Source organism: Stegodyphus dumicola, chromosome X1 (genome assembly GCF_044657685.1).
Source record: "Stegodyphus dumicola isolate Sdum_Otavi_A_Nest chromosome X1, ASM4465768v1".
Lineage (NCBI taxonomy): Eukaryota > Metazoa > Arthropoda > Arachnida > Araneae > Eresidae > Stegodyphus > Stegodyphus dumicola.
The window spans coordinates 82,362,550-82,382,478 of NC_140780.1; the positions used below are offsets into that span (position 1 = coordinate 82,362,550).

Sequence of the window (19,929 nt, forward strand, 5' to 3'; positions counted from 1 at the left end):
TCATAGGCTTTACGCTTGCACATTTGATTTCTCCCTCTGTGCATAATAAAACATCTGGAGAGTCCCAATTCTTAATCTCACTTCGACACTAAATAACATAGTACCTTGTTATTGAAGAAACAGTCATTTTAGCATAAATTAGTACAATCAATATTTTTGCTCCGTTGCTGCATATGTGCTTGGCATACATCTCAAACCGAAACCAAATTGAGAAATGACTCATGTAACGATGCCTAAACAATTTTTTTATGTTAGTAATCTGTACATATAATAAAACAAAGTGTCTGTGTATCTTTCGTTCATGCTGCGTGTAAGCTAATAGACCCAGTGCTAGAAAATTTGGTATATAGCTGCATCTAGATAAGAGCCAGTGTACATTGAAGCGATTTTTTTTTCCAAATTCAAATCAAATGTTTTTTTATTTTATATTTTTGATTTTATCACATCATTTTGAATAGTTTCATTCTTTTAGAAAAGTGGTTTTGGCAACAGTTTTTCATTCAATTGTATACTGGACTGCTGACTGTTGAAAATCAGCACAGTTGCCACTTGGGAAAATGAGGGTGATAATTCTGTACTGTTTTTGAATTTGATATTTCTCTTGGATACTGGACGTTTATTGAGAGAAGGCAATAGGAAGTTGGTTAATTTATTTATTAGGCTAATTAATATTTGTATCCATGATTAAGGGATATTGCTAATTTCATTGTAAGTTTGTTATATGTAATACCTTTTTAAAAAAATTTGTGGGGTTCCCCTTCCCTCTCTCTTTCTCTCTCTTTTTTTTTTTTTTTTTTTATGAAGTTGTTCTGCAGAGTAAAATGCTGCACAGTTCTTAAATTTAACGTTTGGTGTTCCCTTCAGGCATTTTTCTGGTATATTTAAAAGCCAGACGAAAGCTGATCCCGCAGCTAGTTGAATAATAAAGGAGTGTGGTAACATTTTATGTTGGCATTACGCGTGACGATGATAACAAGTTTAAGTTAAATTTGCTAAAATATGTTGACAGGGGAAAATTTATCAAAACTTTCTTTCCATATGCTAAAAATAGATTTTGTTGATGTTGCTCATAGTCCCAAAGATTACATTTAGGGCTATTTGAATTAAGAATAACTGATTTGTTATTCACATAAACTCAGAACCAGCGCCAGGGCTCGTATGGCCGCATTGAGTTGCAGAATTTAGGACCCACAGAGACTGAATCAGGCAGTAAGATATCTAAATCCTGCCCTCAATAAGGCTTAAGTACATGGTGGGAATTTATTTATTCAGAACTCTGATAAGCATGTGCAAAAAATAGACATAAATATAATAAAGAACTAAACTAATACAATTTACGCTTAATTGTCTCAGTGTGCGATAGAAGCAAAATAAAATTTAATAGAACAACTTGTTAGTCATCAAGCTCATGATGCATAGCCAAGTATGTATAGTGATGAATAGCTAAATTTGATAATGATAGCTGCTAATTTTAAAGGTTTTCGGATATTGCATAACAAAGGTGAAATTTTCCGATTAACAGATTTTGTAAAGAAATGTGGAGAAGCGGTAATAAATGAAGATGATATAAAAGAAGTTTTTCATTGTGATGACAATGCTTCTCAATCATCAATCAATTAATGAATGGCCAAATCTGTAGTATGGTTCTAGATCCATAAAATACCACTACCGATAGTGAAGAAGTGATAGAGAAGTTACTGAAAATGAGAAAATTTCAATTGACAAGTTAGTCGGACTTCTCGAAATAGCAGCTATAGGACTTCAACAATGTAACTAAACAAGAGATTATGTCTGTCTACAGAATTAAAGAGAAAGTATTAGCACAAAAAAACAAAGCAATTTGCACAACTTACATTGAAAGAAATGTTTAATAAGGTAAACTAATAAATATTAAGCTTTTTTTGTGTGTGTAAATTTTGATACCCTTTAGATCATAAATACTTCATTATTTTATAAATCACAATTTCATATTTTTAATTTTATAATTTCTACATGCCATCTTACTGGATTTAAACTGATGATCTAATATCCAGAAAAATCCCTGATCTGGAATCGACGAAGTCCTGACGAGACCGGATTTTGTATTTATAAATCTAATTGTATTGTTAAATGTTGAAATATATTGAATACAGGAACTTTCAGTGAAAGTGCATTGCTATTTTGCTGTTGCATTTTGTTTGTGCTACATGGTTTGCGAAAGATGCCTTTATTGAACATTTTTTCAACAAAAATTCTTTTTTCATGTTATTTGTTATTAACCACCTCATTCAGTGATCTAAAATTGAAGTGAAGCTGCAAGTAATCAGTTTCATACCTACTTAAGAGTTTATAAGAATGTCATCAGTAGTTCATTATCTTTTGTCATTTTTCATGTGAATCTTTTAGTCCTGAAGAGAGTGACGTTCATTTTAAATTTCATGATCAATGTAGGAATTTTGACTGTTACTAAAAATAATGCTCTGATACTGAGAATTTTTTTGGAGAGGCTAGATCCCTCAATTTTTGGTAAAGTAAAATAATAGTTATCTTAAGAATAATTTCTAGCTACTAGAACAAAGTTTCATTTTTAAATTGCAGGCTGACTAGAGGCTGTCTTTATGTTACCTAAATTTAACTTTCATCTGTCCCTGAAATCACAACTACATTGCTGTTATATTATTTTTTAAATTTTGTTAACAGTATGCGAGGTCATACTATTAATAAAAAGTCAAACTGTCAAATTATTACCATTTGAAATGTACCTATCTAAAAGTAAATTAGATTGCCATCCAGATAGTTAATTTTGCATTCTCTGAGAAGGAGTGGCAATTAAAAAGTACCTTTGCAAGTTATGTCTGATTGATATGCCATCATTTTTAGTCTGTAATGTATGTATTTTTTACATTTTTTCTGATGGATTTTGCATTTTCATATTCTTTTAGCATATTATTAAGAAATTGCTTTTGGAAATTTTAAATGTCTCTTATTTATGTATGTTATTGGTTTTTAAAATCATTTAAATATTTATGGTTGCAAAATTAAAGTTTGTTGCTATTTTTCATAATGGCAAATGCATATGTAAATTAAATAAATATTCTTTTCATGTATTAAGTAGTAGGTAGTTTGCATCTGTAAATAATTGTTTAAATTATTACCTGAATTTTTTTTAATGCAGAGTATGGAAAATGAAACAGTCAAACCTCCTGGTTATTACATAAGCAACTCATATGGTCTGTTTCCAGCACCACTTCCTCAAGATTCCGAGATAATAGAAAGTGTTCAACGTTACTTTCATTTTCTGGGAATTTTCTTAGCTAAAGCTCTACAAGATAATCGCCTGGTTGATTTACCTCTTTCTCGTCCTTTTCTTAAACTGATGTGCCATGGGGAAGTGTTGAGCAAGATGCGTGATAGGTAACTGTGCTATATTTTACTATACTTTATTGTGACATTTGTTTAATTGCATTTTCTTAGAGTACTGACTTATTTCAGGGAACCTGCTCCTAATCCATCTGTTGCTGCCATGGTTTCATCATTTACAGAGGATGATTTGTACGTTGTTTTGACAGAAGAACAGCTGAAAAAAAATAAGAAGTCAAAAAAATCGCTACCAGAGCCATCATGTGCCTGGTTTTATGGCATTCTGGGTTATGAAGATTTTCTTGAAGTAAGTCAAAATTTTATAATGTATTTTTATAAGACAAATTGGGGGTCTGTTTACTGAGACTGATAATTTAAGTATTACATATTCGTTGTTTTTACGTTGAGACTTTTTATAACATTTTAGTGTTTTGATCTTTTGTTTTCGATACAAAATGCAGAAATGGATTACTGTGTTAATTTTGTTTGATTAACTAGTTTACATGCATCTACAGATACTTTCATATTTCTTTATGTAGAGATCCTGCACAAAAAACATTCAAAATGAAATTTTTTATGCAGTCATTTCAGATTTCTCATTGTGTTTGCAAATAATCCATTTCACCTACCCAAACTTTTCTTGCAAATGCACTCTTTTGGTATATTTACCGGTTTAGCAGTTTGATAATATGGCAGTAATACTGGCTTCTGTAGAGTGCAACACATATATATGCTTAGAATATGCACATGTTCACTGTGTAGTTTAAAATAATTTTAGTTGTTTCACTTCCGCAGCTTAATGTTGTAGTCACGAGGGCCATCCAGGAAGTAGATTACGTTTCCGTCTGTGTCCGCTAGGGGCGGGGCTAGCGCGGCCATCTTGGGGTCAGAGCGTTGCGCAGCTCAGTCTGCATCTAGCCGTGCTAGTGAGAGGTTCGTGCTGTGCTCCGTTCAGATACTGTGACGGTTTGAAATGTCTGCGTTAATTGAAAATCCCGCGAGCTGCGAGGTGCGCTCAGTAATAAGGTTTCTGACTGCAAAAAACTGTAAACCGATAGAAATCTATCGGCAGCTTCGTGAAGTGTATGGGGACAACATTATCACTGAAGGTGGAGTGCGTCAGTGGGTCATAAGATTTCAAAATGGCCGAACCAATGTTCACGACGAAGATCGAAGTGGGAGACCCAGCATAGTGACCGCCGAACTTCTCGAAAAAGTCGATGCTAAAGTCCGTGAAAATCGAAATTTCACAATAACGGAACTTTCTTTGAGTTTTCCACAAATTTCGCGAAGTTTGTTGCACGAAATCATCAGCGAAAAGCTTGGTTACCACAAGTTTTGTGCAAGATGGAAGGCAAGAAGAGGTAACGAAGTGGTTGAAGGCGCAGGCGGCCGAATTTTTCGATGAAGGAATTTCCAAGCTCGTACATCGCTACGATAAATGCCTTAATTTGTATGGTGATTATGTAGAAAAGTAGTATTTGAGTGTGGCTTTCATCTGTATATAATAAAATTTGTTTCCTATACTTTGTTTATTTTTTTATTCCAAAACGTAATCTACTTTCTGGATAGCCCTCGTACAATGTTCTGGTTTTAACTGCAAATGTTAATATCATTAACTATTTGTAAATTTGTTTAAAATTTAATGTGAATTATATAAATACTAAATGTATAAACCAACCAAAATGTCATCAGGTCTTTCAGATATATTTTATTAAAAATTTAATTTGCCTTATTTATGAATTCCATAGCATGTGCAGATTATTTAACATAAAATTTCTCATCCCCTTAAACATACCCCCATCTATTCTTTCAAATCTCACGTTTTCTTTGTACTTCTGTCTTCTGATTTATATTTTAAAGTTTAGTTATGTAATACCCACATATTTATCACATGCTACAGATTCTTTTTGGTCATTGCAGTTTTATACTTTATATGATATATACTGCATTAATCCTTCTAGTTCACCAGAATAAGGCTCTGAGTGATAAATTTAGTCTGGGTGTCTTTGCTCAGCATATATACAGTCTTCATTCATTCATGTTTATTTTTATGTTTTGAGTTTTATGTAGTATAGTTAATAACTGTTATACTTTGTTATTAAGAGTATGTGACTGACTTTTACTGCTCCTCATATTTTCATTCCTCTTTCCTTCCTGTTTCATATCTACTTATTACAGTAAACGATATGCACATTAACTCAAGCATCTGGAAAAAATCTGATGAATTTTTGGAACACTGATTTCTTAAAATTAAGATGTGTATTTTCTGAATGCAAGTACTAAAGAAATTGTGTAGAACAGTAGAAGCAAAATCATTGTTCCTAATTCAAGTAATGTTAGGTTGTGCAAATTTATGGATCATTCCGTGTTTCATAATTTCATGTGTTTTATTTTGTTAGAAGTCATCATTTCATATCTAAAATGTAGGAGTATGCTTTGACAGTTAACGTTCACTGATATTTTGCTTCATTTAGTTGTTATTAAATCTTTTGTTTGGGACTGTAGTTATAGGAAAACCAAAGTTTTGACTTTGCTTCCCATGATTTTCAAATATGAAGTGCAACACTTACCAGCATTTAAGAATGAGCAGTATATGTATGTGCATTTGAAGAGAAAATAAAAAAAATGGCAGAAAATATGCTTTAAATTCAAAACAAATAATGGTAAATGCATGAAACAAAGAATATGCTCCAGTGAATGTCGGCCAGGTTGGGGGGGGGAATCAAGGTTCACTTGCATCTGAGTTCAGGTGAAAGAGTTCTCGAGTTGTAATGAACCTATATGGGCATTAATAATGGTAATTAAATATGTGCCTTGCAGAAGTCCTTATAATATACAGTTTCATTCAAAGCCATCTGCAAATTATTAGTTACAGTTCAAGGTTTAAGCATTAAATTGCCATTACTGCTTCATTAAAGTTATTACCTTCTTGCACTGTCACTAATCACTTTTCTGAAATGGTAGTACTTGAAACAATGGCATTGTATTCTGATGTAAAAGGAGGATGAATACCCAAACTCATTCAGTGGTATTTCATTGTAGCATTGTGCTTGATACCATAATGGATATTTCATGGAGGTAGCAATAAAACAAGACTTTTTGCTTCACATAAACCTTCTTCCTTTGCATACCTTACAAAAATTCCTTTAAGTATTTCAAATTGTATCATTTCCATCTCTTAATTCAATGTGAGAGTTACTGCGATTTACTGAATTGTAAAACCCAGTGGGATTAATTGGATAAGACCACTGAACACAGGTATTTTGACTTTTGTTTTGAATCTTTGTGAGAAATCTGGCTGCATGGGTATTTTTGTGATTTTTCTCACATGTAGGGAAATACAATCTAGTTTGCCTTAGAAAGTCTGCAATATTCATTTATATGAATAAATAAAATCAGATTTATAAATAACTAAAACTGTATTTAATAATAATTTAGTTGCAAGTCTTAAAAATAAGTTTTCTTCCTTTTAAATCATAAAAAGTAAACAGTATGGAAATTAAATGGTTAAATATTAAATTATTACGATAAAGGCTGCTCTAATTGGAAATAAAATTTAAAAAATCATTAATTATAGAGCAATAGGATTTTTGATTTGAAAGATAGATTTGAAGTTAAGAAACTTCTTATGTTCTAGACCAACACTCTTATTCACAGAATTCCTTTTTTGAATGGATAAGAAAATTATGCATGATCTTAATTTAATAATGCGAAAAGCCTTAATTTTAAATAAAGTTGTCTGAAGATTTCTTATGGTAAATGACTATGTTTTGAGTATTTGGCAGCCGATGCCTACTCCTAAACCAGCAGCTATTTGAAAGTGACATGCAGGAATCTTAGCACGAAGAAATCTCATTTCAGCTCACTTGCCTCCTCTTGTTATTATGTTCTCTGTTCCTAGGCATGTTAAGAGGGGATTATTTTATTTATTACCTGGGGATCCAAAGGTCTGGATTTTAGACTTGCTATTGTATACGAGTTTGTTTTTATGCCAAATTTCTTTTTTCTACTAAGTTAAATCGATATCATTTTATGACAAATGACTATGTTTTGAGTCTTGGGGAGGAGAGATGTCTCTTTGCTTCAGCCAGTGTATAGGGAAATACTTTTAGGACCTATTCTCTTTCATCCAGCATTGTATTAGATATTACCTTTCATATGAATAAATTATATAAAATTAATCTCACCTAAAGGAAAGTCAAACTCAAGGAAACAAATTCTCTTGTAAATGGAACATAAGAGATTATTCAAGCTAAGCTTGTGTGCTGTTGCATTAAGCATTTTGATTAGTTATTATCAGTATTCCTAAAGTGTTAACTTTTTAATTAATCTTGTTGTATAAGGTAACAATGCAGGATATATTAGCATTTTTTTACACTATATTTTACTTTTTATCAGGTTAATGAGTTGCAGGCTAAATTTTTAAGACAACTGCAAGAACTTGCAACCAAAAAACATTGCATCTTAGCTGAGAGAAGTCTTTCTAAAGAAGATAGAATAAATCAGTTAAAGAATTTGAGCATTCCTATGCCTTCTCCAAATGGGTCCGGTATGGCAGTTAAAATCGAAGATCTTGCGTAAGTTTAAAATACTGTTAAATAAATTTATGTGTTTTACTGAGGTTCTTTTATGTATATAGTGTGTGCTCATAAAATTTTTTTTCAATATATAAACCCCTCAACAGATCCGTTCAAGAAATCAAAATAAAATTTCAGACATTGTTGTATGAATGTGTGTGCTTGAGATTGTGATGATTTAAAATAATAGATCTCTCTTTATTTGTGATGATTTAAACCAATAAATCTCTCTTTATTATGATCAGAGGGGGAAAAGTGTTGTAATTTTCAAATTCCACTTTTTTCGTATGCAAATTGAACAGCACACTGAAAAATCAGAAATGGCATTAGAATATGGTTTATGTATGATGAAAATTGCTGGCATAAAACATTTGCAAAGTAAAGGATTGTAAAGGTCCACTAACAATGGAAGAGAGAAGAGGAGAATTTTTTATTGGAATTAAAAGTTTCTAGCTTGCTCATCTTTGCAGACGATAGTGCATTGCATGTTTGAGATTGTTGCCAACAGTGACTAATGTAACACCATGAAAGGAATCTGTATAGCTCTGCATTTTATGCCATCTTTCAATTCTGACCCAAGAACCAGAAATCTATCAGAATGAGGTTGGGGGATTGCAGTGGCCACGAAACTGCAGAATAACAGGCGATGCCTCTGACTTGTAATTGTACATGTTGAAAAGTTGTAATTCTAGTAGAAGTTTCTTTCCTTTCTCCTGTCTATATTGATTCTTATGTTGTCATTGTCCTATACAATGCTTTTCTTTGCTAATGTTTGATGCCAGCAATTTTTGGGATATGTGTATCATTCCAATGCCATTTATGGTTTTTTTATTGCACTGATCAACTTGTGCAGGAAACAAGTCGGTGTTGCCATTCAGAAATTTCAAACTTTTTTTTCCTGCAAACATAACAGGAAAACTGTATTGTTTTAAATCATCCCAATCACGAGTACATACCTTGAAATAGCAATTCATGTACCTTTGTGATTATGATCATAGCAATGAAATTTTATTTCAATTGGTTGAGCAGATAGGTCGCTAGGGATTCATATATTGGGAAGTTTTTTATGACCACCCTATATATAATATAATATGTAAGAATTTGTGAGTGTATGAATTAAAAGAGCAGCTATGCAGTTGGAAATTTAAGTTAGTATGAAATTATAATAATTGTATGGTAAGGCTGATGTAAAGAACAGATTTATTGTATATTATGTTCATAATCATGAAGAATAATAATCTCTGTCATAATTAATTTTTAATATATGCTAATGTGTGCTTTGGCAACTGCTCGATTTCCTTTTTTAAAGATTAAATAATGATTGAGAGATAAAATGTTCATTAAATTTTTTTTTAATAAATCTTAGACTTATTTTTAAATTTTAACCTGATGATGTAGTGAAGTGTAATGAAGTCCTGATTTAAAAAACTCTCTTGAAATTGTTTGTTCTTTAATGCTTTCCTTATACAAAATGTTGCATTTACTAGAAAGAAGCTGATGAATTTCATGTTATATGTAAACAAAATAAGTATTTCATATGCATTACTTTTCTGTTGTTGTAGAACCACTTGTCTGTTTTGCCAGTGCTTTAAATGGATGCTATCTGAATGGGCCTGATTGTACAGGCAATCTCATTTCTGTGTGCCATTTACTATTTTTCCTGTTTCTTTTCTATTTTTATTATCAAATTAGTTGTATAGATGGCAATAGATGTGGATTTAGTGGTAGATTGTGAAGTCTAGTTTGTTCTATTCCAATAGATTCAAAAGTGTACCTTCTTTCATGTAATTTGCCCAACTCAGCAGATTTTTATTTTTGTGTGTGTAGCTTTTCGCATGTATTTTGCTGTTGATTTCATAACCTGACTGATGTACAAGTATTTAAAACTGTTATTTACCATAAAATAATGAATAGTTCAGAATGTATGCATCTAATTTCCTGCAATTCAGTCTGTGATTCGGAATCAAAATGTGAAATGTGTCTAAGTGAATTTGCAGTTAGTGAAAATTCTCTAGTATGAGCTAGAAATCGTTTTTAGAACCCTTATATGTTGTATAAAAACATGGTGGTAAAGATATGAATTTACAGTTTTAATTGGATATTATTGTTTGACTGATTAAATGGCATACAAAAGTAAAAGGTAAATGGTCTTCCTGGATGCTTATCAGCTCCAATCCGATTGGCAGAAAGACATTTATTAGACGGGTTTTATGTACAGAAAAATATATATATAAGACCCCATGCTATGTGCGTTTCGCTCAAAAAAAAAAAAAAAAAAGACAATTGCAAAAGAATTAGGAAAAGAGACTTAATAGTATTTTTGTCTGTACTGTGCTTCACCCATTTTTTTTTAAATGTATCACACTAAATCAGATCTTTGCTGTAAAAAAGAATTATTAGATAAATTAATTGTAAGTGAACATAATTGTGAAGTAATTGCATTTTTTATATATACAATTGTGTTACTTTCCTGTCGGGTGCTAATATAGGAAGAAAAGACAACTTCCAGGGAAAATATTATTATTTTATCTGCAGTCAGAAAGTTTTTCTAAATGCGTAAAAATCGTACAATGTTAATTTTAACAATGTTTTCCTATTTACTAATGTAAAATAAACAGAAAGCTGCAATAAAAAAGTGACAATTTTTGGCTCAAATTTGGGGGGGGGATTGAACAGTTAAATGGTTAACTACAAAAAGTATTTATTGTTCTTGTTTTGGTTGCAGGAGATTTGAAAATTGTGGCTTACATAAATGGCAAACAAAAAACAACAAAGGTTATATGTATTATTTGCATATTTGGAAATCATAATTTTGCTGTAACAGTTGATCCTAATAGTCTGCATATATATATATATATATATGTATGTGTGTGTGTGGTAAATGGTATATATATATATATATATATATATATATATGTCCGCATGTATGTAAATGTACTAATGTGAGTAAAATATTTTTATATTAGTTTTGGAAGAGCAAGATGTATTTCAAAGTAAAAAAATAAGGCAAAATAATAAAAGCAGAAGATGACAATAAAAACAGCATCTTGTAACATTTTTTTCAAAGGGTTGATGCCATGAGATGATGGAGTTTGAAATCTTTTGATGTATTTGTTTTCTATGTATGTTTTATATACTTTTTTATATATGTTTCAGATATTTTCTTTGAAGTGCTAAGTTCTGACTGCTCCCTAAAGATTATGAAAATTTTATTAATGCTATTCCTACAAAATATATGACAGTTTTTAGCACATTTTTTAATTCAAGGCTTGGTTTGACATTGCTTAATTTTATTTTTAACCATCATGTGTATATGTACATAACATATATTAAGCTAAAAGTCACCAAAGAGAAATGCTGAACATATTGTTCTGTAATTGTAATCATGTAAATAACATGTTAGAGCTCAGACTTTCTTGTCAAAATTCAATTTTGAGTGCATATCGGAATCAACAACAAAACTTTAACATAAAAATCAGGAAATAACTGTCACACTGTATTTTACATGGTGTGTGCAGTGTCTGTAAGCATTTTTGTAAAAATATCATGTATGTTAATTTTACAGGTTTCTTATAAATTCCCCTCCCCCTTTGTGGTGCGTGTTTTTCGTGTATAGCATGCAGAGGTTTCAACCAAATTTAACAAAATAAACAGAAACATGACAGTCTTCGGCAAAAAAAAATTAGACCAACATTTTGAAATGAAAATAGTGATTATTTCATGAAATATGGGCATTTAAAAATATGAATAAAATGCATCGACCTCAAATTAATTAGCAGTATTGCAATTATTTTTTTAACTTAATGTGGGTAATCAGGGATTTTCCACAAATTTTCATTTTCTAAAACTGTAGATATCCCTTTGCTATAATTGAACTAGTCCATTAGTATGCAAATAAGCAAAAAGCACACACTCTATGTCATATAAAGAAAATGGGAAAAGTACTTGAGCATAAAACATACTTGATATCAAAATGGACAAGTGTTAAATGGAAGCTTTTGTTTTTATGCTTAAAACCAATGTCAAGAAATGTTAATGATGCTTTCTCTCCCCCCCCATAGCTTAATAAACTTATTGATATGTTTTTTGTTTAGGCTAACATTTCAGTACTTTCCTCCATCTGAAATATATGGATTTACTGCTGTAGATTTGAAAGCAGGAGGTGAAAATATAGTAAGTGATTTGTAATTTAGATTTTTAATAATGTATCCATATAGAAAATTGAGTGGAATCTGATCTTGAAATAAATATGTGTTTGCTGAATTATGTTTAGTAATCCATTAGATAAATGTCTGTCTCAAACCTCTTAGCTGTTAGATCATTTCCAGCATTTTGATACATTCTGACTACAGCTTACTACAGCTTTTATGATGGACAGTATTTTTATTGCATCCATATTATATCAGTATGCAAAGACTCTTTTTAAGTGTAAAATGTCTCTTAATATAATCCAGAATAAATTAAGTAACTAGTAAGGTAAAAGAACCATTTGTTCTTATAACGTTCAAAAACTAATTAAGTAATGAAATGCTAGGCAAACCTGTCACTAAAAATAAAATTAATCTGGGCCCAAAATATCTGGAATGACAACTGTCCAGTTCACTTGTTTTTTCTTCCAGTCTCAATAAATTAAGGTGATTGATAATTTATTTGCATGTTTCTTCATTGTTAATTGAATAGCATTAAAATCTATTAATTTAATATTAATTACATTTAATAACAATTTTTAATATTTATTAACAATTTAATTAATAAACTTATTATTTAATAACAATAATTAAATTAGTAATGGGTATTACTTATTTTTAACTGTCCATCAGTAAAAGTTCAGTTTAATTTCAATTAAATAGATGTATCTTATGTATTCTGTTTCATGCAAATAAAAGGAATTTTTCTTAATTTAAAGTCCTTCGCAAATAAAAATACTTTTTTCTTTTAATTTAAATCAAATTTCTTTCAGTTAAAATGGCAATGAATTTTTTATCAAAGCAAGTAATAAATAATTAAATAATAAAACGAACACAGTCATTGACTAACATTTTACAAGTGAATCAAATTGGAATATAAAATTATGGGTGGTAGAAGGATAGTTTTTCCAAATTGTCATTTGACATCAGAATGTCACACACTAATAGGGGCCCAGATCGTTAACCCCAAGAGACAACCCATTATGCAGCTATACACTCATAGATCGTTAGCCCCGAGAGACATCCCATTATGTAGCTAAAATGAAAATTGATTGATGTCTAATTTGGTCATGCTTTCTTCACCAATATTGTAAAAAGATCACAAATGAAAGCTCTTACAAACACAGGAAATAGGAATGTGCTTCAGATTTGCCTTTCACAATCTATCATACTGGAACTACTGCTGATATGAAAGCATGCTTTTAGGGGATTGTCTTTGTTAGCTTTTAGGTTAAGAGACTAAGCAACACAAAATAAATTATTTCCTCGGTAAGAATACAAGTAGATTTTCACAGTTGGTGAAAGAGGGTATAATTTCTAAGGCCAGTTTTTTAAAATTGAAAACACAAGCAATTCCCTGTGTGCCACAGAGCACAACACGGGGCAACACGAGGTTCAAATGTAAAACATTTATCTTTGGAAGAAAAAACGAAGAAGCAACTATTTGAGTTTTATACAACTAGTTACAAGAAAATGCCTAAGCATGTTATTTTTATATATTATCTAAAGCATAAAATACGATTTCAAAAAAGTAGATTTTCATTTTTGAGGCTGAGTTACAATTTCCTTGTAACATTATGCTAGTTCAGTTATAGCATTATGCAGGCTGCAGAAATTTTGGGCTTCAAACTGAAATAATTTCATTCAAATATCAATTTCTGTAGATACACATCCAAAGTATGCAAAAATAGAGTAAGAAAACAAAAGTGATCTGTTGGCAGTTACAGAGCAAAAAATGTCATACAGGGGCAGTGGTATAAAATATTACAGTATATGCAAAATCTTACTACAGTTTCTCCAATCTTACTACAGTATTATATAAAAATATACCACCCCTGAAAAGGTTAATGTGAGCTGTCCATGTGAGCTTTTTTCCATGTGGGCTTAAGCTGTGAGCATTTTTCCTGTGGGCATTTTTCTGGTCACCATAACACACATATGAGCCAGTTTCCTGTAGAAGGCCGACTATTACGGCATTCCTCCCTATAGGCAGATAGCCCTCAAGTCCTTTGCCATGATCAAATAAACCAAAACAGAAATTTGAGACAAGTATGCTTCAACTAACTGGTAAAAACATAGTAGCATATTCTTGATTATGATGCCTTGTGTTTTTATAGTTTGAATTTTTTTTTATTTCAGATTATCTTAAAATGAGCTTATGAGGAAGTTTAATAATGATGGATTACAAGCTTCTTCATAATAGGAGCTTTCTTATGTATGCTAATATACTTTCCTGACCAGTGGGATTTTAAAGTGTTAGCTGCTTTTGCATATTTTTTTCCACTTCTGACATTTGAAATTTTCAGTTAATTGATGGCATAGACACCGTCTGCTTAGATCTGAATAAAATGTGTAAACTGATATGTTGAACCAGTACCAAGATCATTGTCTAATTTTACTCTGATTTTGTGTGTTTTATTTTTAGAACTCTTATCATTCTCTGTTAGTGCAAAAATATGTATTACTAGTACATAGTTTTTATTAGAACCTCACAGTTCGCACACTTAGAATCATGTAGTGCATCAGAATCACTTTTCTAATTTTTAATCCTTTTGCTTTTAACAGTATCTAAGAAATTTTATTTTTGCTTAGCACTTTCATAATGAATCAAAATTGCTTGCATCTTTTACAGCCTCTAAAATATATATTATTTGATGTTGATGTAAAATATGTATTTGATGTACTGTTTTATCATTAATTGTGACAGTATAAATATCTGGTCAGCCCTTACCCTCAGGAAAGAGTTTGTTATTAACACTGCAGAAGGAAGTGCACTTTTGTGTAGCAGTACCATGTTTGATTTCTGTGTAGCATACATCAGTTCGAACCCCCAAGGTTATTCCCCTTCAGGGACACAAAGACAGCACATGGCATAGCACTTCCCATCCTTACTAATAAATGATGCACCTGCACCCACCAAAAATGAATTGTCACATAAGCTTCCTTGGCCCCCAATGCAACAAGTGTGCAACTAGGCATGCCTTTACATTGGGGTAGTAACACACCATTATAACGCAACCCAGGCCATATGATGGCTCATTTACAGCAAACTGCATCCTGTTAAAAGTCTTGCTAGAGGCTGATTTGGTGGTCTTTATGACCAGTCGGTGGTTAACCAGGTAACAGATCCAAATAATGAGCAACATAGACCAAAGTGCCTTTTGTCTTTGTATTGCAATAAAAATTCAACTAGCTTTTGTTAGCAACTGGAATATCAAAAGGCTACATTTAAAATTATGTAAGACTTTAAAAAAATACATATTTCATTCACAAAAGCTGACATATTTCATAGGCCTTGAAAACATGAAAGTAGAATACCTGATCAGATTATGAAATCCTGCTGAACATGAAAGTTGGCGAAGATGTTGCCAGTCATTCTGGCAGAAGTTTAACACGTTGACTGCCAGTCACATGGGGATGTATTGATAGTTGATGCCCCACTGCAGAAATGGGGTTTTCCCAGAAGGCCACTTACTTTTTATAACAAATATGATTGAAAAGTGGTAATAAAATATAATTGTGTGTATCATGCTGATTACTAAGTATTAAGGCCTTTCTTGATAGAATATTTTGACTGCAAGTTAGCACATGAAAGGCACGATTATTTCCTAAATGTCACATTATGCTATGGTACTTAACGTGTAAAAATGAAACAAAGTCAAGAAAATAAGACATAAAATACATTATTTTTGTTGCAAACTTTGCATATGTAATTAGTGTCTTTACCCAGGGAATGCAAACTTTGCATATGTAATTAGTGTCTTTACCCAGGGAATACAACTTTTGCAGTCTCTTTCCAATTTGCTTTTCTTCCTGCAGTTTGGGAATGTTCTGATTCGGCTGAATTACGCATAGGAGCACAAAGGACAGGTTGTGGTTTCAATAAATTGCTTGTCACCAATAAACAAATGTCATAAAGTGACATATTTTCAGTGGAATATTCATTATAAAGAAAGTGTGGATTTGAATTCATTATTACAAAACCTGCACAAATGCAGGGTAAGCAAAATTTAATGCCTGAATTTCATAGGTGTACTTATGCAAAATGTAATAAATATATATTTATTAAAAGTGTACATATATGCAGAAGTAATATAAACAGCTTTTGAATAATATAAGCAGCTGAACGTCCAGTTGTCATCAGTGTTCCTACGAAAGCATAATGTGCAAAAAACACCATCATAAAAGACACAACAGCAAAAAGCTTTTTGTGTGCTTGAGTTTCATGTTAGATGTCTGTTGTCACTACACCAGTTCTGAACAAAATACAGATAGACAGCACCGAATCATTAGACAATCCATCATTGGTGTGTAAAATTTCAAGACAGGCTGCATTTGTAAAGAGGCTATCCTTCAGTAGGGAAAGAGGTAGGTGAGTGTATTGAAGCCAGCTATGTGAGAAGCTCTCAAAAGTTGACATATCAAGCTGGACAAGAATTGGGAGTAGCCCAGAAAACTGTGTGGAAAGTTTTTAGAATATGTTTGCAGATAAAAATGTGTTGTTTGCAGTTAGTGCAACATCTGAAACCCAGTGATCTGCCACATCAATTATCTTTATGTGAGACACTTCTGATGCTCTTGGAGGATGACAAATTTTTGAAAAAGTTAGTATTCAGTGATGAATCAACTTTCACATTTCTGGATTAGTAAATAGTTATAATGTGAGAATTTGGGGTGCTGAACATCCCCATGTCCAGTTCAATACCGTGATTCCCCTAAGGTTTATGTGTTTTGTGCTATGAACTATCTATGGTCCGTTCTTTTTTCTAAAACCACTGTGATTGAAGAAATGTACCTGGATATGCTCAAAATATAGCTTCTCCACTGCTACAAGAGGATATGAATAGCTTTATTTTGCAGCAGGATGGTTCACCACCACATTTCAACTGAAGTGCAGAGCCACTGTAATAATAAGTTATTACAATGGTAAACAATTATCACAATGGTAATTATTCACAAAGGTGGATTACCATAGCCAATGCTTTCTTGCCTTGGCCACCACGATCCCCAGATCTCACCCCATGTGATTTTTTTTCTGTAGGATTTCATAAAAAATTGCATGTATGTGCCTCCAGGTCCAACAACCATGATTGATTTGAAAGCCCTTATCACAGCTGCTCTCGCCATCATCGATACAGATGAGCTGCACAACGTTTGGCAAGAATTACATTTCAGAAATTATAACAAAAGGTGCACATATCGAACATTTGTGAGGAGTACATTCTAAACTTGCTTATGTTACCTCTGCATGTACATACATTTTTAAGTAATGCATTTATTACATTTTGCATAGTGTACCTATGAAATTGGGCAGTCATTTTGATTTACCCTGTGTTTTGGTAGGCCATCTAAAGTTTTTTTTTTTTTTTTTTTTTTTTTTTTCCCCACATGAATAATAGGCAAGCATCTGACCTTAATACCTGCCATAAATTTATTATACTGAATGACAGGAAGTGGTTTTGATTTCATTTCACCTCTTTTGTTTGTCATTTCTACAATATCACTTTTGTATGCATTAGAAATGTAAGTTACATTTCTTGTGTCTTTCCATTTGCCAATCATTACACCATTAGCATACTTTGCTACCATTTCCCTTTTCTTTAGTTTTTTTCTTGCTAATCTTTTTTCCTTGTGATTGTGGCAGTACAATGAGTTTTTCTATCGACAAGACATTTTGCCAGTTCATAGCTGTTATAATAATTGTCCATAAATACACTATGCCGAATTTTAGCATTCCTTCCAATAAATTAAATGCTGCTTTTTGTGCATGTCCTTTCCCTCCAGAATCATCCATCATGCCAGTATAAACTGTAAATTTGATAGCCGTACCATTAGTTGTGATCATACACAACTTATATTATATTTATGGCATTTGCTTGGAATATACTGTTTAAAAATGAGCTGCTCATGCCATAATATCAAATCATCTAAACTAATCTCTCGTCCTGGATAGTATATTTCAGCCAATTGTGTGCTGAACAAATTCACCATACTTCTGATTCTATATAGTTAATTCTTTGGGGATTCAGCATCTTGTTGTGGGATTGTTGTGAAGTTCAGTGCCCTTATCAATAAAAGAAATGATTCCTGCTCATACTGAGAATGCACTCAAGCCAGAAACTGTATCTTTCCTGTAATCTTGAATGTGGTTTATGTTTATAATTCCCATGTGTAAAATTAATCTTACAAATACTAGCGTTTTGTCTTTTGTGCTTTTCTTCCAAGCATTAATTTTAGAATGTTTCTTTGTTTTGTGTCAGCAAATTACAAGCATAGTCATTGGTTTGAGCAGTTACTTCATCCAGAATATTTTCACTAAATAAATAGTGAATGTAATCAGTTGGGTTGCAGTCTGAAACAGCTTGAAACAAAAAATGTGATTTTGCGACATGAAATTGTTCCATTGTTGTGAGAGAATTTTCCCAAATTATATTTCCTACCATGCCTGAATTATGCTGATGACATATCGCCTCTTGCATGTCTTGCAACTCTTGCTCTTCAGAAACTGAAATAGCATGGGCGCCTTCTGGAGGAGTGAAATCTTCGTACCTATTATAACTAACACCACTCGGGTACTTAATGAAAGCTCAGCCAAAAAATTTGCTATTTCATCATCTGTTAGAAACGTATTAGAATGCATTTGATGATAGTTCTGCAGGGCTTAAATACACTGCAGAACTATCATCTATATATATTATTTTAAAGATTTTTTAATAACTGATAAAGCTATGAGTTTGAAATAACATACCTTTTCAGTTAGCTTCTAACCTTTACTCCAATACCAGCAGATACACTTAACATATAATGCCAAATGAAGCGGAGGCTAAATATTGAGGCGCTACACTTCTTGCACGAATGTGACTGGCTAGTGAAGCATCACTCTGTTGGAGTTGTAACAAAAGCATGTTTTGGCTTGCTTAAATTAAAAAACTGCGACTAATCTAAAATAAAACTAACATATATTTCATAAACTAAAACAATTAGGCTGCAACAGTTGCCTTTACATTAAAAACCAAAGAAAAGAGGAAAACCAGAGAATCTCCTCGCGTTTACAATTCCACACATAAATACACAGCATCAGCCAATAAGTAACAACCACTTTAGTTTATCACTGATTGACCTCTGATTTAGTTTGCATGAGGAAAAACCAAAAACAGAACCTTAAGGCAGCACACTCGACACCTCGTGCCCTGGTGCATGATTGTTTTTTTACTGTTTATGCCACATTCTGTGCTGGTATGAAATCTGCAGCGAAAATGTTAAATCTCTACTTATTTACTTAGATAATAATGAAATACTAATTATGGATATAGCGCTTGAATGTCTGGATTCTGTAACACTCCATTTCATGTAGTCTGAAATAGTAATCATTGTTTCAGTATGTGATGGCGGGGGAATGGAACTTATATTTTTCTTACAAAATTTAAACTGGCTGATCAAGAAATATTTAAAATTACATTAAAGCAAAAGTACCTTACTTGTGATGTCATGCTTATCCATTATTTTCACTAAATTGTACTGTTTGGTGACAATAAATGTTAAATTTTTTAATGTAATATTTAATAATTGTATTGAAATTCTGCCATTTACTAAATTTTTCTAAAATTCTAGAATATTCTGGGTAATGCCAGATGGTTGGGCTTTTACTATTCAATACATAGTGTCTATGCAGCAGACCTCAATTCACTCCTCAAGGTTACTTACCAACTTCCAAAGCTACTTAATGCATTTTCTGCTAACTGATCCCCCCCCCAAAAAAAGAATAAGCAAAGTCCCTTACAAATTTAATTCTTATTAAGATAAGGTTTATTCTGTTGTGTAAT

The 19,929-nt window shown here is 32.0% G+C and overlaps 1 protein-coding gene across 5 annotated transcripts in view; it reads left to right on the plus strand.

Annotated features, from left to right (window-relative positions):
* Ufd4 (ubiquitin fusion-degradation 4-like) overlaps positions 1-19,929 on the plus strand; it is a 405,607-nt gene that overhangs the window by 370,476 nt on the left and 15,202 nt on the right. For all 5 annotated transcript variants that reach the window (XM_085808305.1, XM_085808308.1, XM_085808306.1 and 2 more), the window contains 4 exons: positions 3,155-3,393; positions 3,472-3,646; positions 7,741-7,919; positions 12,014-12,092. In XM_085808305.1, the coding sequence (XP_085664431.1) occupies positions 3,155-3,393; positions 3,472-3,646; positions 7,741-7,919; positions 12,014-12,092 (672 nt within the window). The remainder of the gene's footprint in view (positions 1-3,154; positions 3,394-3,471; positions 3,647-7,740; positions 7,920-12,013; positions 12,093-19,929) is intronic.